General features: G+C 36.0%; 4 protein-coding genes across 9 annotated transcripts in view; 2 read left to right on the top strand and 2 right to left on the bottom strand.

Annotated features, from left to right (window-relative positions):
* Positions 1-2,538: 2,538 nt before the first annotated feature.
* LOC136272942 (uncharacterized) lies at positions 2,539-3,495 on the bottom strand. The gene is made up of 2 exons (XM_066076201.1): positions 3,255-3,495; positions 2,539-3,150 (listed from the first exon to the last, which is right to left on the bottom strand). Exons 1-2 carry the CDS (start codon positions 3,430-3,432, stop codon positions 3,002-3,004), a joined length of 327 nt encoding a protein of 108 aa, XP_065932273.1. The 5' UTR covers positions 3,433-3,495; the 3' UTR covers positions 2,539-3,001.
* Positions 3,496-3,897: 402 nt separating this feature from the next.
* Positions 3,898-5,018, top strand: LOC105319244 (uncharacterized). The gene is made up of 2 exons (XM_011416691.4): positions 3,898-4,341; positions 4,486-5,018. The coding sequence occupies exons 1-2, from the start codon at positions 3,996-3,998 to the stop codon at positions 4,632-4,634; spliced, it is 495 nt and encodes a 164-aa protein (XP_011414993.3). The 5' UTR covers positions 3,898-3,995; the 3' UTR covers positions 4,635-5,018.
* Positions 5,019-7,141: 2,123 nt separating this feature from the next.
* LOC105319253 (E3 ubiquitin-protein ligase HERC2) overlaps positions 7,142-24,051 on the top strand; it is a 56,511-nt gene continuing 39,601 nt past the window's right edge. For 2 of the 6 annotated variants that reach the window (XM_066076202.1, XM_066076206.1), the window contains exons 1-21: positions 7,142-7,229; positions 8,552-8,604; positions 9,045-9,134; positions 9,300-9,417; positions 10,102-10,302; positions 11,130-11,349; positions 11,670-11,930; positions 12,234-12,513; positions 12,715-12,762; positions 12,990-13,151; positions 13,656-13,859; positions 14,342-14,493; positions 14,991-15,250; positions 15,484-15,655; positions 15,930-16,203; positions 16,501-16,701; positions 17,066-17,294; positions 17,781-17,926; positions 19,106-19,242; positions 19,473-19,663; positions 20,089-20,244. In XM_066076202.1, the coding sequence (XP_065932274.1) occupies positions 9,060-9,134; positions 9,300-9,417; positions 10,102-10,302; positions 11,130-11,349; positions 11,670-11,930; positions 12,234-12,513; positions 12,715-12,762; positions 12,990-13,151; positions 13,656-13,859; positions 14,342-14,493; positions 14,991-15,250; positions 15,484-15,655; positions 15,930-16,203; positions 16,501-16,701; positions 17,066-17,294; positions 17,781-17,926; positions 19,106-19,242; positions 19,473-19,663; positions 20,089-20,244 (3,487 nt within the window). In that variant the 5' untranslated portion in view covers positions 7,142-7,229; positions 8,552-8,604; positions 9,045-9,059. The other 4 variants (XM_066076203.1, XM_066076204.1, XM_066076205.1 and 1 more) reach the window with 4 other exon arrangements.
* On the bottom strand, positions 22,303-23,904 carry LOC136272943 (uncharacterized). Its single transcript, XM_066076209.1, has 2 exons — positions 23,262-23,904; positions 22,303-22,760 (listed from the first exon to the last, which is right to left on the bottom strand). The coding sequence occupies exons 1-2, from the start codon at positions 23,797-23,799 to the stop codon at positions 22,357-22,359; spliced, it is 942 nt and encodes a 313-aa protein (XP_065932281.1). The 5' UTR covers positions 23,800-23,904; the 3' UTR covers positions 22,303-22,356.

The following is a 24,051-nucleotide window of genomic DNA, read 5'->3' on the forward strand; positions in this document are numbered from 1 at the left end:
CTTCAATTGTTCAACATTTGGATTTGGCAGTTTGCCAGTCAACTTTGTATTGTGCATCCCGTGTTTTAACTCCATATATTTACATCATCCAGTGTCTTTGTCTGTGATAACACTAGGTATCGATTTTGTACTATAAAACCCATAATACAAATGATGCCAAACTGAGGCGCCGACGGGGTTTGCTTGTTTATAGTTAAAGATTTAATTGTACGATGGCTTAAAATTATATAAATATAAGTAATAAGGAATCATTCTTTGAATATTATGAGGTGATAATTTCGGTCGGGTCGTGATCAAATCTATCATAAAGCCCTTCGGGCTTTATTGGATTTGATCACGCCCCAACCGAAATTATTACCTCATAATACTCAAAAAATGATTCCTTATTCCTTATTTATAAACTTTGTGGTGATTGACCAAAATATATTTATGTATTTCAGCAATGAAATACATCATTTGATGATTCATGCGGGCATTAAAGGCAGTGAGCATTGCCAAAAAAACACAAATAAAAATACATAACCCCCCCCCCCCCTCCTCGGTAACCTTGCTGCGTTAGCTGGTTATGTGATTTTTTTTCTGCAATGATTACAATACCTTTATATCCCATGAATCATCAAAGATAGCATTTAGATCTAAATGATTTTTTCCATAAACTGTTTTTCGATTTAGTAAAATTCTCTTTATGATAAATGGATGTGAAATTATAAGGAATAATCAATCATTCTTTTATATAGTGTATTATGAGGTGATCAAATACGATCAGGGGTGATCAAATCCAGCCCAAAGGGCTTCAAGATTTGATCACCCCCGAAAACCTTGCGCATTTTTTTTTCCGGGCATTTTTGTTTGATTGTTAATTTAGGTGTTCTTTTTCGTGGAAAATCTGGGAACAAATACGTGTAAATTATATTTTGTGGCCACGAATTTATAAAAGATACTTGAGCGCATATATATATATATAATAAATAATATTATATACTAAAGGATATGACATGTCAAGTTGTAAATTTTGTATTTACACCTACCCAGTTAATTCAAAATTTACCACATGACAGTAGGCATGGGGGGGGGGGGGATAAATAGTTCAATTCAATTTAGATAAACATTTCATTTATACTATGCTATAGAATTGAAAAATAAAATTCAAACATTTGGAGAAGGCTTTATTTGTGTAAATATATGCTTTTTACAAAGAGAGGGCAACACAAGTTTAAATACATGTATATATATAATTAAAATTAATTCATGATTTAGACCATTTGACAATCGGAAACGCATTGTGGTTATTATATAAAAGGATCCAACAACAAATGACCAAAGTGAGTCGCCGTTTAGGTTTTTTTAAAAGAGATCGTAAAACAAAGAAATGGAAAGCAAGAACATATAGATTACGAAAGCAGAAATAAAGCTCGAGAAACCCGCTATAGACGTATACTATAGTTAATTTTTTTCCTTCAGTTTCTTCTGTACATGAATATATTTACATCTACCAAGTATTATTCCCTCTATTTCATACGGGATCTTATAGTTAACTCATAGCTCTATAGAAACAGTCAGACTGTTCAAATCTACACGCCCTCTTTATCAATTGGTCGAAACTTACAACGACATAATAAAAATCACAGACTGCACGAAATACCATGATGATGTCAGACTCAAAGTGTCACAGGAGACGATTTGGCTGTTTCTTTTAGCTTACGTACTTAATGTACGTTAAGGATCTTGGCACCTGAAATAATAGTAATGTCAATCATCCGAGAACCACTTGGATATAAAGATGGGGACCTAAAATGTTCACTTATTTATTTGTAACCCATGTCGCATGACATTTTTTGGAAATATAGGGCCCCGAGCAGAAATGATAATTTTCCTGAAATTTTGCTAAAATTTGACATGGATATTGATAATTTGAAGAAATCAAACAATTATTTATAGATTGAACTATTATTTAGCAATTTTTTTTTATAACAGTATGAAGCTGAACACATGTTGTGACTATTATAAAAGTAAAATGTAAGTCAAAGTTTAAAAATCCTTGCTTTAATATACTGGTGGCTTCAAAGGCCAGTACATAATGAATACAACAACAGATGTTACAAAATTTTGGAGTAATCAAATTATAACGCAAATAAAAAAGTGATAGTAATGTCATCTTTCCAAAACTTTGCACACAAACAGACATACATTTTTAAATGTCTCATCTAAAAGAAAAACAAATAGGGGTCACATCTCAAAAATTTGAGATATAGCATGAAATGAGCTAATTTTAGGCCAAAATTGGAGTTATTTTTTTTCTTAAATTCTCTTAAATAAAAGCTAAATTTGCCAAAATATATCGATAGAAATATCAAAATATTGTTTAATTAGGGTTTTAAAAAATCATGAATATATCGTAATAAACAAATTATCTAGAAGTTTGATCTGCACTGAAAATCAGGAATCTAAAGAAACAGTACTCTAAAACTAGTGAGTTATGAACATTGTTCATTTCCTTCTTGAAAACCTTCCGCCACAAAATATAGTCTCTTTCTAAACTCTGTCAAAATAAATTTTTATAAAACAATTTTATTCAATAAAGTTTATTTGGCATTGTTAAATATAAATATACTACTGGAATTAATATGTGATGCAGAATTTTCAGACTAGAGATGACCCAAAATGGCTACCCAAAACCTAAGGAGCGAACCTCTTTAACAGTAATTAAGTGAATGAATTTTACTTACTTTTCATAATAAATTTATGAATTAGCTAAAAGAAATATGTTAATATAAACGATAATAAGCTTTCTTTGATGATTCATGCTGGTTATGAAGGTAGCGATCATTGCAGACAAAATTTTTACACAACCCGCTAATTATAACGCGGATTATGTATTTTTCTGCGATGTCGCTACCTTCATATCCCGAATGAATCACCGAAGAAAGCATTTTATTGTTTTAGTAGATTCATGGAAGTATTTTTGAACCGCTTGTTTAAATCGTACTAAAGCGTTTTCTGTTCAGTCTATGAGATTAGTGCTTTCAATGACATCACTGGGCCGGGCTGTCCTTGGTCTCTGGGCAGACAGCTTCTTTTGCTGGATGGTACGTTCTCTTCGAATCTTGGCTTTCTCGTGCTTATCAACCAGAAGAAGCTTGTCTCTTTCAGCTGAAAATATATGCATTTGTAGGAGATTGATGTACATGTATATAAAATATTGAAACGTGTGATATAAGGCCAGTAGTATTGTATCTGCTATATTTGATACATACCCTTCCATTTTTCATAGTCCTCGCCCCCAACTGGAACCAGAACCCACCTAACGTTGATTGGAGGAAGCTTGGGTACAGTTGACTTGTACCTGATATCGAAGGCCACGCCCCCTTTCTTTTGTACGACCTTTAAAATTGGACTCTCAGGGATATCATCGGCGCGAGGTTTTTTTGACATTAGGTTCTGTACAAAACATCATCCATGGCAGGGGCTTGGTCTGGATGTTGTCTTCTACTTGTACCAGCTCCTTGATCTCATCTTCCAGCGTAATGTAGGCCCTCGCCTCTTCTTCCAACATGACATCGACTTTGTCTCTCTTTCCTATACAACTCTATAGATAAGCTCCATTGTCTTCTTACTTGCCAGACAGTTAACGTTAGAACCATTTTAACAAGACCTTGGACTTTCGGTTGGACGTTGCTATCTATTTCTTGCGTCAAAGCAAGTTTAAATGACGCGGTTTCAAACGAAATATGCACCGATTGCGTAGTCTTGGCTCAAAAGCCAGACAAATCTTGTTGATTTCAAAAGGCCATGGCTGAGTGGCAAACAATGATATCGACAGGCCTACGTCACATTGAAAATGGTTCTAGGATAGCTAGGTAAGACCAATATATAGTGACGTCATTTACTTGTGACGTTAAACCATCACAAAGGAATGACGTCACTATGCCATAACGCCATTGTTCCACAACATATCGTACTATTTTCAAGTTGTCAGACAAGCGATCAGCAACAAAATGGGTCTTGTCCAGAGTTGTATGGGCAAGAGAAACAACAGAGTCGATGTTATGTCAGAAGAAGAGGCGAAGGCCTACAGTAAGATGGAAGAGGAGATCAAGAAGGAGCTGGTAGGAGATACCATCCAGACCAAGCCCCTGCCATGGATGATGTTTTGTACAGAACCTAATGCCAACAAGCCTTACGCCGATGAGGTCCCTGATAGCCCGGTCTTAGAAGTCGTACAGAAGAAAGGGGGCGTGTCCTTCGATATTGGATACACGTCAACTGTACCCAAGCTTCCTCCAATCAACGTTAAGCGAGTTCAGGTTCCAGTTGGGGGCGAGGACTATAAAAAATGGAAGGGTATGTAAAATATATGTGTATATAGAGTAGATATAATACTACTGATCTAATTTTAAGTTTAAGAGAAATCTAATGTTCAACATACATAATCTGTCAGTCAAATTGAACGTAACATGATTGACATACAAATGTGTAAACTTTCAGTTGAAAGAGACAAGCTTCTGGTTGATAAGCACGAGAAAGCCAAGATTCGAAGAGAACACAGTATCATCCATCAGAAGAAGCTGTCTGCCCAGAGACCAAGGACAGCCCAGTCCAGGGATGCCATCGAAAGCACTCCTAATGAAGAATGAAAACGCCAATGTTAACACTATTTTAAAATTTAACAACTACATGTATATTTCTTATTTTAAGATAGAATAGATAGTACAGGATAGCGTAATTTAACAAAAAGTGTCTGAATTTAAAAAAAAACTTTAAGATACAAGTGTACGGTAGGATGGCTCCAAAATTGTATCAAAATTATCTCGAATTAAGATTCAACCATTTTTGTGGGCGCCCTTTTTCCCCCACTTGCTGAAATTACTTTATGGCTGAAAAGAAAATATTAAAAATCATATTAATTGTATAAGGTGTAAACAATATCTGTTGTTGTCACGTTTCAAATGTATTTATTGAAAAATTATGATTTTTTGATATTTAATAAAAAGTGTTGTTGGTATCAACAAGTTCAATCATTTCAGTGTTTAGACTCCTTTAATATGGAATGTTACTCTCAAACAGGGAAAACAACCAGTTCGTTATGATAAACTCATAAGCTTGCAGTTCTCTGGTGGTTTAGTATGAAAATAAAGTACTTTCTTTCGTGATTCATGAGGGAAATAAAAGTAGCGACATTGCAGAAAAAAATACATAACCCACTAACGCCATCTTGTTGTCATGTTGGAAACTTTGTATTTACACACACCCAGTAAATTCAAAATTTACAACATGACACTGGTCTGCACCGCTTTTCACGTTTGTGAGAAGCGATGCTGATCAGAAAACTTTGGCTATCGAAGAATGTATTTTTTCTGCAATGTCGCTACTTTTATATCCCTCATGAATCATCAAAGAAAGCATATTATTTAATATTTACATCTTTCCCTTAACAAATTAATGAATTGATCTTACAGACTGTGAGTAATTTAAAGTAAGATAATTATTGTTTATGTTCATCAGTATGTAAGATAAAAGAAACTGCAAGAGTCGTCTAATATGGAAATTTGAGTCTGACGTCATAATTCGTGCAGTTTGTGATTTTGAAGGTTTCGATCGATCGAAAAAGTGGTTAGAACTGGATCGTCAGTCTTGTCAGTATCTATAGCGCTGTATATTACAATCGGTTTTATTAAGAAATAGAGGGAAAATATTCGTAATTGCAGAAAGATAAAAAATAATTACCCACTTGGGAGGGCTGTGAATTGTTTTCTGCAATGAGACAACCATCACAGCTTGCATGAGCCACAAATGAGAACGTTTATGTTTTAAGTTTTGCTCATATTTGCATAATTTCTCTGAATTTATAGTAAACAATATTAACATGAGAAGAAGTACGTAACTCATCATTATTTTTTTTTTTTATAAATATGTTGCAACTTATAAAATTCCAATTTATCACAAAAATCCTCACATTGTAAAATTCTTAAAGCACATGTAGTATATACTGGTCAGATAAGATAAAGGCCATAGATTGAATATATATTTGAATAATTATAAATCATATAATTGTTAAATAATTCAACAAGAAGGCAGTTTTAAAAAGGTTCAAGAATTTAGAAAGGCGTATATTCATGCGCTTATAAGTGACAAATATAAAATTGTTTCAATATGCGATTTAGAAATATTCGTATCATAGGCGTCGGAAGTATTTTTTTTTTTTGGCAAAGTTAGACCTAACCATTAGACACATAGCATCCGGGAGGAGCTAACCCCCCAATTTTCTCGCAGCAAACATACATGTAATTGTTCCTAGATTTACCTTAAAAAACATGAAATATTAATAGTAATATTTAAAATGAAAAATTATACTAGCCCCTCCCCCCACAGATTAGGAATTTTATTACTATTGGAGATATAGGTAACACCCCCCCCCCCCCCCCCACCCCGCACGGATTAGGATTTTCATGATTTGGATAATAGTTTTTTTTTGCTGGTCAAGGTTTCTGATGATTAGTCTACCCCCCCCCCCCTACCAGTTTCAATTTGCGTCCGACGCCACAGCGTATGACAGGCAACTGACGCTATATAGTTTTCTCATGGTAATATATATATATATATACATGTATATACCCTCTACCTTACATTAATTATTATTAGAAAAATATATAACGTCGTCGATCAACAGAGATGCATGTTATTTATGTCTCTGCTGTGGTTCGTACGACGGCGTAAAAATCAGAATGTGACAATATCAAAAATGCAACACAATTCATGGTTGTCAACGACAGACACTTGTTTTTGTATTAAAAAGTCTCCATATGATATAATACTAACACTATACTATGTTTTCAGTTGAAACTTTTTCTTGAATCTTGAATGAGAATATTTTGAAGTAAAATGCGCGTACGTGTTAACACAACTGTGAGCCGCACCGTATCAAAGTACAATTTATTAATTTATACATGCATGTACATGAAATCATGGTAATTGAAATGCACACGCATTATATTGCAACTCGTGCAATTTTTGTTCAAGATAACAATTCCAGAGTTAAGATGGACAATCCCATGACCGACTCTATATGTTAGACACGGTAAATAATTTATGAGGTGGAGGGCCCTAATTATTAAAATCTTGCAGGCTCGCGTTCAATTTCATCTGTAATTGATCGGGATCGGAATTCAGTAAAAAGAAAATTAGGATAAATTTTTGCTTGTTTCTTTCCATGAATAAGTCGCAAATTTCAGGTATGTAGTGTTTTTATTGGCAGCATTAGTACTGTTTTCAAATAAAACGACTCGTATAATCCACTCATCAACGGATAACACAATGTATTTGTCAGGCATCTGGGACCTCTTTTGCAAAACATCATAGGTCGTCCCTAACTGTGTCTAACTGTACAGAGCATGTTATCTGACGTATTGAAACTAAAAAAATGCGATCACATTAACCTAATATAAACACTGAACTATGACTAATAAATGACAGATATTTAGTCATGTTACAACCGCCATGCATATCAAGTGCTTGTAACATTTTTGAAGGAAAGAAAAGCATTTTCATCACTTCTTGTTTAGAGCACCAACAAATCCAACTGCTTGTCAGCAAGTTGACATTCCATGATAACATTATTCATTGACAAGTGTCAGTCAACTTCTGTTGGTCTAGAATAATGATGCTAAACCCCTTCCCCTTTTTATCTGATTCCAGTACAGTATCCTGCATGTTCTGACAGCAGTGTTATTTTAAATTTTAGGCCACATCAATTTAATTTCTTGCTCGTCAGACACGCACACTCGTATTTAAACAAAACTTTATAAATAATTATTTTAAGTTTCCTGCATCCAGGAAATTATGTTTTGTTATACTGTACAATTTTTGCTTCATTTTTCATATTTTAATCGTTTTGATTTATAGATAGATAATCCTGCGCACAAATTAATTTACATTTTACCTAAAAATTTTGCCTCAAAAAATAATTTTATGATTTTATTGCACACCCACTTGTACATTTTTCGTCAGATGTTTTACAAATTAAATTTGTGTAGCCTTAAACTAGAAATCTACAGAAGCAGCTGTTGCATGGCATTAAAAAGGCAAATATTCAGAAATTGGATCATAGATATAAAATTTAAAGATAAATTGTGAAATTACTTATTGATCCTGACAGAAACTGTGGTGTTGATATGCTATAAAAGTAAATTTAATTTTAGTGTTGATTTGCATTTTGTTTACATTTAAACGTAATTATTTAAGATACATGTGGCTAACACATTGAGTAAGAAATCTTTCATTATTAATAATTAAACGAAACTGTTAGAGTTACACTGTGTAATTGAGAGTTGGGGTTGGATCAGTGTGTTTGTGGGAATGAGAAGAGAGATTAAGTTTATTTCACAAGATTTTTCTTTACACTTTTAGACTCTCATGAAGCTTCATTATATCTGTAGCCATAGTTGAGTGAAATTTTAAGTCTGTTGGGTCAATTACAATTGCTTTAAAATACCATAATTTAAAAATGACATTTTCAATATCTCATTCAAACTTTATCATTTGATTCTTTTTATAGGCAGACAAATGGGATAGAAAGAAGAAGAAATCTCATTTTTTCGCAAACTGCAGGTAAATTTTCATCTTACTAGTGACAAACCACTATTTTGTGATAATGGACAGATTAGGTAGTTTGTGACAATAGCCCAGTTAATTAGATAATAGTCAAGTGATTTAGATAATAGGACTTCTTCATGCATTTTTTTTATATATTTTATATACAATTAATGAATGTTATAAAGTCCAAAATGATGCATGCACATTGCACAAAGATAACCTTACAAGTACTTAGATAATACCAACACAGGAAATAAGTACTTGTTTATGTAAACATAAAGCGTGTTTTTGTTTTAAAAGTGAGCAGTCCTGAATATATTTTTTTAATAAAATCAGCTGTTCTGAAATGCTAAAGCTGTTCGAGAGCAGTAGTGTATCAGAACAACTGGTTTTAATCAGATTGTATTTTTGCATGTACATGTAATTTTTAAAATTGAAATTTTATATTGTTGCAGAATGCATAAAGAGTAATGAGTTGGTCAGTTGACACCAAGCTCAGACCCCAACAGCGTCTGGACAAAAAATGGGTTAAAACAAACCTACAGGTACAAGACTGATGTTTAAATTTTATTTCTCAATATTTTCTGGTACCCTTGTTTAAGAAAATTGTAATACAACCTATTAATTGTCACAGTATCATCTTCTCATTTATTTTTGTAAGTCCATTTTTTTCCTTTTCAAGAATTTTTATGAAATTTTATTTTGTATAGGGTATTTTTCATCGAGATGATTTAAGCTCGCTGTGGAATGAATTGGTCAAGGAGGGAGAGATTTCGGTCAGTCACAATGACGGACTCATCAACACGGCAGGAGTACTCGCCAGGAAAGGTAACAAAAATAGAATATCACTGAAAGAAATCTTGAATCTTCTTCAAATTTCTTATAAAAAAAGTCACTATTTTCAGTTGATTTAATATACACGTAAATCTGAGATATTTAACATAGCAAAGATGAGCAGATTCATAAAACAAACAAATAATCAAGATTGCAGTAAGACCACTGGAATTTGGCATGAAGTGAGAAGTTAATATTGCGTTTTTATTGCCTAGTTTTAATAAAGGTCTGGAAATGACTTTCAGTTTAAACACATCCTTGTGATTCATTTTTCCAAATGGAGAAGTTATCTTGAGATATTGTTAGCTAGTGATATTATAATATTTTACTGGTAATTTTCTGATGGAATATTTTTAAGGATATATGCATATGATATATAACAAACAATTTAGAATCCATATTGCTAGCTTTTGTTTATAGTTATCAATATGGCTATATAATTAAATGATCATATGATCAAATTTTTTGGACATTTTAGATAAATAAGTAATGATGTTGGTACATTTTAAGTCTGAGAGGGGAATGTTAGATCAGAAATGACTAATTTCTAAAGGTTTGTTCCTAGAGCAGCCATGTGTAACATAAAGTATCACTCAGATAGAAAAAACCAAGGCAGATTCCACTGGTGTCTGTAGCTCTATAAAAGGGTTCAGTAGAAATCTCACGTTCATATTTTAGGGGAGACAGGGAAGTACTACTGTGGAATGAAAGTCCTGAGCTGCAGTTGCTGTGACGGACACTGTGGACCAAACAATGGCTGCAGTTGTCTCCATTGTCAGAAGCTGGACCAGGAGGAGGCTCAGCAACACAAGGAGGATCTAAACAACCCAAAACAGTCCCAGCCCCTCATCAACTCCTGGACCTGGGGCCAGCAACCGGGTCAGTACCACGGTCAGATGGGGTGGGCTCACTGTATGTCAGTGTGAATATACCTCTGATAAGATCGGGTCTCAGACTTTGGTAATCACTAATTGTCAGTTTGATTTGTACATGTATCACTGATAAATGGTGTATGTAGAGGCTCAGACTTTGTCGTTCACAGATCGTTAGTGTGATGTGTATTTCTAATAAGTAATGTTGGTTGTTCATGGGATTACAGTGATTTTCAGTCTTGGATAATTAAGTTAATCATCAACTTCTTTTTGGGACAGATGGAGGGGGATTGGGAAGATGGAAGGGGAGGGACATGAGGGAAATAAAGGGGATGGTGGGGAAAAGGAAGATGGAAAGTAGAGGGAGGTGGAAGGGGGGGGGGGAGATGGAGGTGAAGGAAGATGGAAAGCAGAGGGAGCTGGAGTGGAAGGGAAGGAGATGGAGGAGGAGGATATAGAGTGGGAGGGAGATTGAAGGGGAGGAAGATGGAGGGGAAGATGGAGGGGGGGGGGAGACCTGTTGAACTGGTGGTAACAGCACAAACTCTACAAAGTACTCTCTCACAATTTTATGCTTGTGTTTATTGTATCATTGTGAGTAATCAATAGAAAATTTTATTTACTAGAAACTTAAAAAAAAAAAAGCGGTTGGGGGATATATAAATTACATTTAGCTTGAGTTTTTTCTCTAGCCTTTGTACTAACTTTTGATTATATTCCAGATGTTTCATCTTTGTGTAATTTCTATTAATTTTCTTCATCAAAACAGATTCTGATCAGTTCAAACAATGCTCGTGTAATATCTGATTAATATCTATTTGTTTCATTAAAAAGATTCAGACCAGTTAAAACAGTGCTTGAAGTCGGTGCTGTATGAGCACCAGAAGCTGTGCACCGAGGCGTCCTGTACCTCAGCCTCCATCACCAGGCTACAGCAGAGGCTAGCCATCCTCCAGCGATTCTTCATCGCACTCGGAAGACAGTCACCAAACGAGGGGAGACAACCCTCCAAGAAAAGCCAGGCAGACCAGACAAACCTCAACAAACAGAAAAGGTCAGAGTTTATCACCAAGTAATCTTGTTGTCTTTCCTGTACAATATGAGGAGATCTTGGTCTTTTTTGTCTTGGTTTTTCTTGTACAATATGAGGTTAAGTAATTTTGTTGTCTTTCCTGTACAATTTAAGGTTAAGTAATCTTGTCATGTTCATTTAATTTCTACACAAGTGGACCAGGCTAACACATGACTTGCTCACATGTACCAGTAAATTTTAATCTCAAAGGTCACAGGATGATTTCTTTTTCTGCTGACTTGTCTAAAAAGTTTGACAAATCTTATTTGGTGTAGACTATAGAATGTTAACCTAAATTTTAGCTCCATGAAGCCTGCAGAGAAAGCAACAATGGGTTTGGCCAGAGTGGGATCCAGGGCGGCCCTGAGTTTCGCCTTTGCTTTCCTACGGCGTGCGTGGCGGTCTGGTGAGGACTCGGACCTGTGTAGTGAGCTGTTACACGAGTCACTTGAGGCCCTGCAGTCCCTGCCAGAGGCTACACTCTTTGAAGAGAGCCGAGTGTCCAGCGTCTGGCTAGAGGTTGTGGATAGAGCTTCTGGTTTCCTGCAAGGGGTGGTCAGAGGGTAGGTACACTGCATCATTGAAGGATGTTGATGGGATTTTTTAATGATTTTATGTCATTTTTTCTACAGAATAAAAAGACTTTTCTACAGTATGAAAAACATAGTTATTTTATTACATGTATTGAAATGAATTTAATGCAAGTAATCTATAGATTGGGTACACAAAAAGTATTCCTACAAGTACATGAACTTTTACGGTATAATGCATGAATTTTGGTGTAAAAATGACAAAATTAAGTGTTCAGTGTGTAAATGTGTAAAAAAGATAAAATGTAAGTTTCTAAGTTGGTGATATATCAAAAGGACTCCAAACCAGTCGGGTAATCCAAGCAAGATTCCTGTTCAGGACCAGCAGATGGCACTGTGTCTCCTGTTGGAGCTGTCCATACAGAGGGGCTCCCTCAGCCACATTCTCAGCTCAGTCCTACTCCTGCTCAACCTCTGGAACAACAGCTGCCAGGAGTCGGATAACCGGATGAGTAGCGGATTAAACAGTGCTCCTCTTATCCATATGCTGCAGAGGTTCCAAGCCATCAAAGGTTCAAAATCCAGGGTGTACTCAGAGCAGAAGAAACTGGAAGAGGTGGATATTTGATGATTTTTTATGGCAAATAATGATTTTTTTTTCATTGAAAGCTTTTCAGTTTCTTTATATTTTTAGGGAAAAAAATGACTGCTACGTACTTTTATATGTATTTGTTTTCCTAATGCGTTCTGTTGTGTTCTGTCTTCCTTGCTTTTTCTCCCTCTTTCCTTCTCTCTAAACATTGATTTTATTCCCAAGAAGTCGAAGTGGAGCAAAATTTCTAAATCATCTATGAAAGTCCACAAGGTATTTGGACTTAAAAATCACACATTTTCCTTGGGGGTTAATTTTCATTGTTTGATAAACAATACATGTAGTTGTAAGTCAGAGTTTCTGATGGGGGATGTGAATTCAAAGGAACACCTTCTTTTCAAAATCAGCAAAAATTGATCCCCAACAAATATAAACGATTGTACAGTATTCGATGGATTGAAGCTGCTGTGTTTTACTATGGTACTCTTTGATTCCGACAGTCTGAGATGCAGGTAGCCAGCCCCACAGAGATCTTCCTTAACTTCTTGACCTACCCAGAGGACCCCAACACCCTGATCGATCTCCGGATGTCTGCTGTGGTCATGATGTCTCACCTAGACAGACTTGCCTTGCCATATCTCCAACCATCCAGTTCACAGAAGGTCAGATAGAGGCCCAATTATTTCTTCATTTGCATAGCGTAACATTAAGTGCTTTTTGGCACTATCAGATTACATCTTAGTTCCTCTGGATAATGAACTTTACAGTAATTATTGATGATATAGGTTTGGATGAATGTTCAGAATGTTCTCAGGTTGCATTGTGCTTCCTGTTTGCCAGGTGAGGAATGCATAAATCAATTCAGTAGAAAATTTAAGAAACTTGAAAATTTAAGAATTTGTGAAAATTTTAGAAATTGTTGATGTCACTTTTATTGCCAAATAAGTACAACTGCAAGTCTGCAATTTATATTGATTTGATTTGAACATATCTTATTATGCAAATATACATTAATTTACATAAATGGATTAGGCAGCAGGCAATACCTATGTAAGCCTTCTCCATAATTTATATTGTAGATGCTCATATTTTATGATGACATCACAGTGATGACTTCATCTGTTTTCAATGTTAAATAACATTGATTATTTTTTTCCATGTGACAGTCGATGAAGAACAGTAACTCCCAGGAGGTTATGGGGCTGGGATGGCTGGCCTGGGCCACGGAGGGAGGGGCTGCCGGACCGTTCTCTATGGACTTCTTCGCAGACATCGGAGGAGTGCAGCAGATCGCGTGCTCGGAGAGGTGCTGTTTGATCCTGTCCAAGGCCGGCAAAGTCTACATGTTGTACTACACCAGTCTCTCACCAGTAAGTCATTGTTTGTGTACATGTCGATTGTTAAACACATAGTCAAGGGTAATCGTTCAGTTGTGTTTCCTAGGAAAAGATGGCAGATTTAAATATTCTTTATGTACGGTAAAAGTGTAAATTCTGGCATTTTCATTTTTAGAGTATTTCCTCAAATGAATTTTGAAAATATTATTGAAACATTGGAAAATGTCAATTTTAGGTTATTAGAATAATTGCCAAGGGATAACATAACTCAAATGACATGCAAACTAAATTTTGTCATCATTACTTCAGAGTTAAATTAATTTTTCAGTAGAAATTTTCACAAAAACTGTTCATGAAAATCCATATTCAGTAAAAAGCCAGATTTCAAAGACGGGCAACCATTACGATTTTTTGTGTAATTTTGAAAAGAAAAATGCAGTCAAATCTTTTTAAGGTTTCCATGCATCAGATAAATATATGATTAATCAGTATCTTTTTTCTTCCATCTCTTTTAGACACTGCAGCAGTTAAATGGCTTTGGAGACAGGGAGGTCATCAGAATAGCATCTCACCCCGATGGGAAACACTACATGGGTCTGACTAGTGATGGGGAGGTGTTCTCCTGGGGCAACGGAGACGGAGGGAAACTGGGTCATGGGGACTACCAGTAAGTGTACAGGAAATATATACAGGTTTGGCTGATTGGAGGGGGGTTAAACTTTCTAATATGTCATCCGCTGCTACAGAATGATGTAATTTTTTCACAGTGAGAAAAGTTAATGGGAAGCTTATGTTATTTATCATTTATAGATGGTTATATTTCTAATGAATGCATTGTTCGGTTCCAGATTATTGTTATTTAAAAAGATGGACATGTACAATGTATTTGTTTGAGTGATTTGATAGAAGACTGTGAATGTTTAATTTGTTATTTTTTCATGTGTATCATATGTACATGCTTGATGATAACTTGAAAATAACTTGTAATAGTAGGGATATAATGTTTAGGCCTTGTAACAGTAAATCTATGAACAGAACTTTGGAGAGGTTCAGGAAGTATTGAAAATTTAAATTCCTGTATTGTATGCTTTTAAAGCATTTTTTACATTTGAAAGAAAGCACTAATTACATTGTATATAACAAGCAAATTTTCCTATTTCTTAGAAATCATGAAGAGCCTGCCTTGATTACTGGGCTGTCAGGGAAACAGGTGGCCAAGATTTGTTGTGGGAGTTCCTACAGTGTGGCCCTGACATCCAATGGAGAGGTCTACTCCTGGGGGAAGGGGAATTTTGGTCGTCTTGGTCATGGAAGCAGTGAGGACCAAACCACCCCCATGCTTCTCAAATTCTTCAAGGGCCATCGGATTGTGGATGTGGCATGTGGAAGTGGAGATGCTCAGACTCTGGCTGTAACAGATTCAGGTTAAATTCTTTTATATATCAGATCCAAGATTTTGTTACTGGTAGTTTGGACACAGCGGTCATTTTGATCTATTCGGTTTTCTAAATTTTCATCATGCATGACTGTGTGAAAATAATCACATGCATGTTTATGTATTACATATATTTTAAAAAATGTAAAATATTCAATAAAGTTAGAGAATTAACAAATCTGAAGTTCATATATGTTTACACCTCATGTATGTATTTATTAGGTGCTGTATATTCCTGGGGAGATGGCGACTATGGAAAGTTGGGGCGCGGAGGAAACGATGGATGTAAGACTCCCAAAGTGATCGAGAAGCTGATGGGTCAGGACGTTGTCCGAGTCTACTGTGGGAACCAGTTCAGCATGGCCCTGACCAAGTCTGGGGCAGTATACACCTGGTGAGTTGGTGAAATTTCATAACACTTATATATTATGTTGTTTACTTGATAGCTTCTGAACCTCACTGATATTTCTTTGCGTAGTTTAAAAGAAAAGTATATGTACATATAATTTGCTATAGAGCATGCATGAATAATTATGTATGTTAAACTTTACATTCTCAGGATTTGAATTTCTCGTGCACTTTATGTTATGGTTCCTTGGATTATTCTTGAGGTATAGGTACTTAGTAAAAGTGTTTCTTGTCATCAAAGCCCGTGGATTTTTTTTTAGGGGCAAGGGAGATAACTATAGACTGGGACATGGAACCGAGGATCATGCTAGACACCCAAAACAGATTGAGGCTCTGTCCTCTAAAAAGGTCAAGGACATTGCCATTGGATCTCTGCATTGTATGGCCATTACAGAGGATGGGGAGCTGTATGGGTGGGGCAGGAATGAACAGGGACAGTTAGGAAACCCTTCCATCAGTAACTTTACAGAACCGACCCTCATTGGGGGTATGGAGGGAAAGAATATCATTGGAGTGGCATGTGGACCAACCCAGGTAAGGACGACTAAAGCTGATCACCATTTTCTCCAATATTCTTTGTTTAGGGGTATGAAAGATAATGTATTCCCTCCATTTGATTGTCAGAGCATATTTGGTGTTTAACAAACTCTAAATCCATACCTTCTGCCTTTACCGAAATATAGATTTGCTATTTTCTTATAGATACACAGGTATATCCTTATCTTTTTTTTGGGGGGGGGGGGATATTTATAGTACATGTTATGCATGACATTTTATTGCAAAGTGTCAAGCTACATGTAGGAAATATGTATTGGTTATTTTTTTCCCCAGACATTTGCGTGGACCAGCGGGGGACAGTGGATAGTCAGCAGTAGGGTACCTTTCATTGTGGACGTGTGTAAGAGTACGTTTGAGCAGCTGGATGAACTGTTGGGGGAGGTGTGTGTAGATATGGATGGACAATCAGACTGGCCACCCCCACAGGACAAAGAGTGCCTGGCCGTGGCAGGACTGAACCTTCTCAATCTTCAGGTATGGATTGCGGGGTTTTTTTTTTCATGGGAGGAGGCGGGGGGGGGGGGGGGGGGGGGGGGGTCGAGAGGAGGAGGATTAAATTCAACTTAACATGTTGATGCATAATTATAAGTATGTTATTATGAATAGAAACTGAGTGGAGTTATAAAATATTATCCAATCTTAAAGGATTTTTTTTATGCATGCAAGTTGTGTTGAGTTTATTGAGGAATGACGTAGGAGTTTCATTCTAATTTTAAGAAAGATGTAAGTTGAGACTTTAAACAAAAAGCATGATTAGAAACAATTGGTTCTGGTTATGTTCATATCATGTTAAGTATGAATTTTCTAAATGTTTAACCCTGCTATATTGCTCTCTCAGTTTTATGCCACCATCTGTCAGTCGGAGAGCACGGAAGGATTGGGTCTGGGGCCAGGTAGCCCACTAGTCACCAGTCTGAAGCAGAGAGTTGTCTCCCTCGCAAGTAACGTGGGCGTCATTAACACGGTACAGCTGGCTGCCCAGAACGCCCTACAGAGTGGATGGTCCATCTTACTGCCCACCGCTGAGGAGCGGGCCAGAACTTTGTCTACTCTCCTGTCAAATGAAGGTACAACTCTAGATCAGGTGCTTGGGCCATAGAGCTCAAGCTCAGTTGTATTTTTACTGAAGAACTATAGAGTGGAAAATTAGACAAAGATAAAAAGTGAGTTTCTAAAAGTTCTATGGTCACAGATCCAGGGCTTCATGTTCTGAAACATTAAGAGATAGAGTTTTGGTTTTTTTTCCTCCTGTGATACATGCATTTGATGAACCAGCATAGTACAGTGCACTGTGTCTTATGGAAGCTGCCACTTATATAATTATATTATCTCTTTGATAAAATGTACATTTTTTAATACAAATTTTGCATTGAGGAATTGGTTTTGAAACTGAAGTAACAACACACAGCAAACATGATGATGTTGATTTATTTACTAGGTTTATGGAATATAATATAAAAGAAACTCATTCTGTCTATTTTACACTATATTTCTATGAAGAAGCAAATGCTATTTATTTATTATTGTAACAAGTGACCATTTTTTCTCTCCAGTAGTTGGCCACGATGCCAGCATCATGAGTCCAGGTCAGCGATTTATGACGGATCTTCTGGTCAGCAGTTTAATGGCTGACGGAGGATTAGAATCTGCACTGGAGGCTGCCATCAAAAATGAAATCTCTGAGATAGAGGGCAAAAAGGTCAGTTTACATACATGTACATGTGACCTCTCTATGTACTGGTAGTCAATCCATTCAATACAATGCTTGGGCTTTTGGGTTGTATGTGACACCACAAAACGAAATCTGTTTATATTGAGTTGGAGAGGGCTTTTAGACATTGATTGTGAAATTTTGGTTTTTTAAGGCGTCGAGCTAATGCTCGGCAGCCTTCTAGCGATCGTCTGGATTGGCAATCGTCCAAAAATTCATGCACTGCACCGCCTTTTTAATACATAAAAAATAAGTTCCTTGAAGTATTAAACGTTTTACAAGATTTGTATTCCTTTAATTCAACTCAATTGTGTACAAAAAATCCAACTTTGCCTCCCTGGTTATTGACAACTCATTGCATTAGTATAAATTTGCTTAATCAAGAAATGGCGGATGAATACAATAGGGTGCAATGTAAACATTCACTAAAATATTATTTAAGTTTATCGCTTACATTTTAACTGGAGACCGTGCTCGATAGAAATAAAATTTGATATGTAAATTAATTTGTTATCGGGCATGGTCTCCAAAATAATTGTAAGCATTAAACTTATCTAGAGATTTTTTTGCAATTAATAAACACGATAATGCAGTTGGTTTTAGATAGCACGTGTTGTGGATTTGTTTGTAAACAACCATAGCATAAGGTAATCTTGTTGGGAATTGAAATAAATAAAAGTATGTTTTATTATTATAATTAGGGACACACTGTTAATGTATTCAAATTATGAGCCTGTGAAAATTGTGGAAAGACTTCTTAAAGCAGAAAGAAAATGATTTCTTTGGAACTTTGAAATTTCTTCGATTTTTTGTAACCATGATGAGTTATTGTATTATAAACGCATCACTACCTATTTTATAACCAAATATTCTGATTATTGTTTTTGAAACAGCACAAAACGTAATTCATTTCCTTTTCTATTCTAATATTATTTGATATACGACTATTAGTACAGTACAGAAATTCAAATTATTGATATCATTCTATATAAAAGAAAATGTCAGCTCGACGCCTTTGTGGGCGTTCCGGCCTTTGATTTTTATTTCTAATAAGATGATACATTGAAAAAGTTGCACACACAAACATCTATCCCATCACATCATTATGTTAAGCCCAACTTTGTTAATGTTAACTGTGATGGGTAATTCTGAAGTGTTGTTTTCAAGGAAAGAGAAGAAACTTCTGAGTTGCTCACCTGTGAGAAATCTGGCGACGTTCAGTCCAGTCCAGATCCCTACCCCCCAGAGGGTGATGAAAATGGGGCAACCATTCCTCTCCTTCAACTAATACAACAACTTCTAAGGTATTTTAAGAAGTACTTATTATCACTGTAAAATAACCATATCATTATAAAATGACTTGTACTATAGATGTACATTTAGTTCTAGAGTCTGAAATGTCCCTGTCGAAATTTACAAATTCTGTAAATAAAAGCTCAGAAAATGTGCAGCTGGAGATAGTAGAAATTTGCCATTTAAAAAAAATTGTTGGACCAAAATTCTTTACACCAATCATTCTGGTTGGTCGTTGCAGGAACTCGGCCTCCTATTCCCTGTCCCACCTGGAGGACATCTCCAAGGACCACTTCCTGAAGACGGAGGAGTGGGAGGTGTCGGACACTTCCTCCTCCCTGGATCTCCTACTCCAGGTCCAGCGACTTCTGGTCTCCCGGATCTTCCCTCTGGATGGGGAGGGACAGGTGCCCACAATGGGCACAGAAAAAGGTGGGCAGTGGAAGATATCTATAATATATAGCATCAGTATATGTTTACATGATTTGTCCTGTCTCATACTCTTGGAATTGTAAGCAGTTTATTATTCATATAAATAGAATTTAACCCAGATTTTCAAGACATTTTATTTATATGCTTGATTTCAAAGTTGTGTTGGTCAACTTGGTGTACGCAATGTAAAATCTAACTATGTTCTTCATATTTAAGACTAGTCATTGAAATAAATAAGTTTAGACTTAATTGAAATCTTGTATTTACATGTAACGGTACATGCAGGTTGGCCTATAATAAAATATTGTTTCCTTTATAAATCTTCCTCTCCTTATCATTAGCATGTAAATTTCATTCTATAATTTACATTGTAACTGCATGACCGGTTTTCTGTTGTACTGAGGGTATATGACTTGTTGTTACAGAGTTGCAGTTGCTGGGGGCGGGGTCCCTGTTGAGGAAGTACACCCTGCTGCTGGGGAACCATGTGGCCATGATCCTCCCCCAGGCCACCAGTCTGGCCTGTGTTAGCAGCAAGCACTTCTCTGTCGTGTCCCAGGTCCTCACCAAAGATGTCACAGGTCAGTGTTAATATAGGTCCTCACCAAAGATGTCACAGGTCAGTGTTAATATAGGTCCTCACCAAAGGTGTCACAGGTCAGTGTTAATATAGGTCCTCACCAAAGATGTCACAGGTCAGTGTTAATATAGGTCCTCACCAAAGATGTCACAGGTCAATGATAATATAGGTCCTCACCAAGGATGTCACAGGTCAGTGTTAATATAGGTCCTCACCAAGGATGTCACAGGTAAGTGTTTATATAGGTCCTCACCAAGGACGTCACAGGTCAGTGATAATAAAGGTCCTCACCAAGTATGTCACAGTCAGTGTTAATAAAGGTTCTCATTAGGACCTTAGCTTCTAATGATTATTCAAAGAAAAATTCTAAACAACGAGCAAACAGTCATGAAATAGTTTTCTTTGGTGCAACCGTTTTACTGACCACATGTCGCAATTTCTTAGTCAGTTCGACTTCCAAAAACAGTCTGCCCATGACAAGTCATAGATCTCCGTCTGAAATATCATTTTGGATAGTAGTAACATGTATGTGCCCGCTTTACAATTGTATTTTCTATGTAATAAAAAGATTGTTTGGTGTTAAAAGAAATAAAGTAAAATGTTCATGCACATTGAATGAAGTACAATAAATGATAATTGTAATGGTACTCAACAGTGTTATTCATTAAAGATTTATTTAGAGATGAACAGACACGAATGTGACATGTGGCTTTAACAGTCATGATAATAATTAACACCCACTGACCAATTTTCCTCCAAGAGTTCATCTCTATGATTTTAATGGTCTCCAAATTAACTTGATGCGATAATAGTCTCAAAAATTTTTTTTTTTAAATTGTCTTAAAATGTACATTATTTTTATTTTATATGACTTTTCTGACGATTATTGATTTTGTTATCCATGACCATCGTTCAGATTGATTAATCAGTTAATCAGTTAGAGATTGCCTTCCCTACTTTATACAGAAACGCTACTTCTGTTTGTTAACTGCAATTTTTAAACGATTGAAAATTATTGTTAAGGTGTACTTAGCAGAAAATTTTTGCTCCTAAATCATTCATAGACAAATTGTATGCGGTTGCAACTTATTCATGCTGTTTATTTCGGACATGCAATGTACCCTTGGGGGCAAAGAAGTGAATACCCTGTTGTCTCTGATTGGTCACCCCTTTGAGCTGTTCGAAGATTACCGCTATGCAGACAGTCAAGACTTTTTATAAATCTGCGTCAGAAATGTCACATCATGAATGTGAAATTTTTCCCATTTTCCTGAACTACCATGACATTTTGGCAGGGATTGACATTAATGGTTGTCCGATTGCCCGGGGCAAGTGAAATCTCGTTTCGGGCAAGTGAAACTATGAACTTACTTTTTGGATCGGACAAGTGAAAATTTGAATAGAAATATTTAACTTTAAGTGAGAAATTAATTTGTAAACATAATAATAAACTTTCACTAGCTTTGCGTTTGGAAAACCCCAGTGTTCATTTTAGATAAGCTGTTCCCTATTAATGTTTATTCAATTATCAAATTTATCTTTTAGATTTTACCTTGATAGTTGAAAGATATTATGCCCTCAATTCCATAATTCTGTTGCATTCTTTTGATAAAACTGTGTATTATGATGTAGTTTCAATTTTTGTTTACGAATTTTGAAGCTCAAAGTGGGGGGGGGGGGGGGGGGGGAATTATGCACAACTGAGTATTAATTATAGCAAATTACAGTTTATCACATTAAGTTAATAAAGATCCCAGTCAAATACCAAGTCCTCACCAAGGACATCACAGGTCAGTGTTCAGTGTTAATATAGGTGGTCCTCACAGATCTAAGTTACAATAGAATTGTCATGATTGTAGGTGGTATAATTTTCATGGCCATCAGGGTGACACTTAATCAAGAATGTGCATCCTTTTTTACATCCTTTTTTGTAAAAGCTTGATCTATTTTCAAATTCGTACAAATATGTATTTGCTAAGCACTATTTCTTGCTCAATAATGTTTATTATATTAAAAAGATAAAGATGACAAGAAGAATATAAAAGACTGTTGTTTATTTGAATAAGAACAGGTATTTGAATTGAATTACATTTAATTCATTTGGCCATCATTTTTAAAAGTTGATCATGACCACAGAAAATGTGGTTTCTGAAATGTCACTGTATAGACTTTGACCATAATGAAGCTTTATCCACACTCTGTCCCCGACCTGTAGCTGTTGTACAATGAGGTTAGAGGCAGGCTGAAATACATCAACATTGGCATTATTATATGCCATCATTCCTGCCTTCTCACTGCCATTGATAACTATTCTTGACCAGAAAGACTCCCTGCGATATGCAACAATTGTACTGAAAATGATATAGAGACCAGCCCTAGGGGTGGTGAAGATTCCAGTGGAAATATCATATCCTCCTCCCACCTGGTATAATACTGAATTGAATTTAACAGGGTGTCCAACAGCAAATGTATGTGTGCAGCAGCTACTGAATCCTGCTGTAAAAGCTACATGGGGTCCTGTGAAAGAAAAAATGCAGCAGTAGCATGTTGATGTAAAGCTTTCAAATGACTCTACAGGAAACGGTTGAGTTTGAATATGTACTAAAGTGGCGATTTGAATTGAAACAAGCAATCCAACTGAATAAATTGTTTTAAAAACTGTATGTTATGTTTAAAGATGCACATTGAATGGTACATGTAAGAGTAAAGTAGAGAGATTTTGGGCTGCAAAGTTGAAGTGGTCAAGAAACATGAATATCCATGTCAAGAAACCAAAGTTGGGAAAGAATATCCAGATGTGGATTATTAAGAACTGTCGGTGATTCAAGGAAGGTGTCAGTCCAAATATCAAGCTGATAATTATTCAATAACCATGGTGTAAACTGAGGTGACCACAAGGGCCCTTGAGCCTCTTTGTTTTAGACAGTTGGTCATTGGATTGTGAATGCAGTGGTTTCATCGTTTCTAGCTAAATTCATGCATAAAAAATCATTAACATAAATCATAAATTATACATACCTTGACTCGCTGCAATGTGCGAAAGAGAAGCATTGAATTTTGCTGTAGTTGTGTCTAAGGTGTCTGTGAGCTGTTGAATCTCTGCCATTGTTTGGTTTTGCATGTCCAGAAGTGACAATGATAAATACCGCATCTGAAGTTGTTGACTTCGTAGACTAGTTGACACTTTATTTGTAATCTCTCGATCTTGGAGTTTTATTTTACGAACAATCTCATTGGTTATTTGGCTCTCGAGTCTCAATTCTTGGAAACCTGTTTGAGAGGTGACATTCAAATCATTTAGATCATCTCTCAAGATTTGGTTTTCACTTTGTACTTGGTGGAGAGAATTTTCCAGAAGAATTATTCTCTGCTGTGAAGTTTGGTTTAAGGTTTTCAGGATTTGGACATCTTCTTTTAGGGATTTTTGCTTGAGCTCATAGATTTGCTGCTGTTGCTGAAGTAATCGGTTTTCCTGTTGCAAAGCTGCTAAGTCCTTCAATGCAGAATCCAAAACAGTTTGCATTTTTTGAAGCTGTTGTAGAACAGTTGGATCCATTTGTCCATTGGATATGGATGTGGATGTTGCGTTGGATTGTGGTCCATTGAAGAGCAGAGCATTTCCGTGGAAAACTGTGCAAAGTAAAACAAGACTTGTTATGAAGCTGCTCATACTTGAATGTTTATTGTGACACTGGTATGATCCAACATGTAACTTTTTTATCTCTTTCATTTAGAGTTAACAAGGTTCAGTTGACTCTGGCCTCAATTTATCTGTTTCAATTTATCTTATCATGACTAACCTATACTT

Source organism: Magallana gigas, chromosome 2 (assembly GCF_963853765.1).
Source record: "Magallana gigas chromosome 2, xbMagGiga1.1, whole genome shotgun sequence".
In the NCBI taxonomy this organism is placed as follows: Eukaryota; Metazoa; Mollusca; class Bivalvia; order Ostreida; family Ostreidae; genus Magallana; species Magallana gigas.

Bases quoted from the DNA above. Each gene is read 5' to 3' on its own strand.
- LOC105319244 (XM_011416691.4), top strand. From the start codon at position 3,996: ATGGGTCTTGTCCAGAGTTGTATGGGCAAGAGAAACAACAGAGTCGAT. The intron at 4,342-4,485 runs GTATGTAAAATA...GTAAACTTTCAG, and splicing joins GGACTATAAAAAATGGAAGG to TTGAAAGAGACAAGCTTCTG.
- LOC136272943 (XM_066076209.1), bottom strand. From the start codon at position 23,799: ATGGATCCAACTGTTCTACAACAGCTTCAAAAAATGCAAACTGTTTTG. The intron at 22,761-23,261 runs GTATGTATAATT...TTTCTTTCACAG, and splicing joins GCACATTGCAGCGAGTCAAG to GACCCCATGTAGCTTTTACA.
- LOC136272942 (XM_066076201.1), bottom strand. From the start codon at position 3,432: ATGTCAAAAAAACCTCGCGCCGATGATATCCCTGAGAGTCCAATTTTA. The intron at 3,151-3,254 runs GTATGTATCAAA...ATATATTTTCAG, and splicing joins GGACTATGAAAAATGGAAGG to CTGAAAGAGACAAGCTTCTT.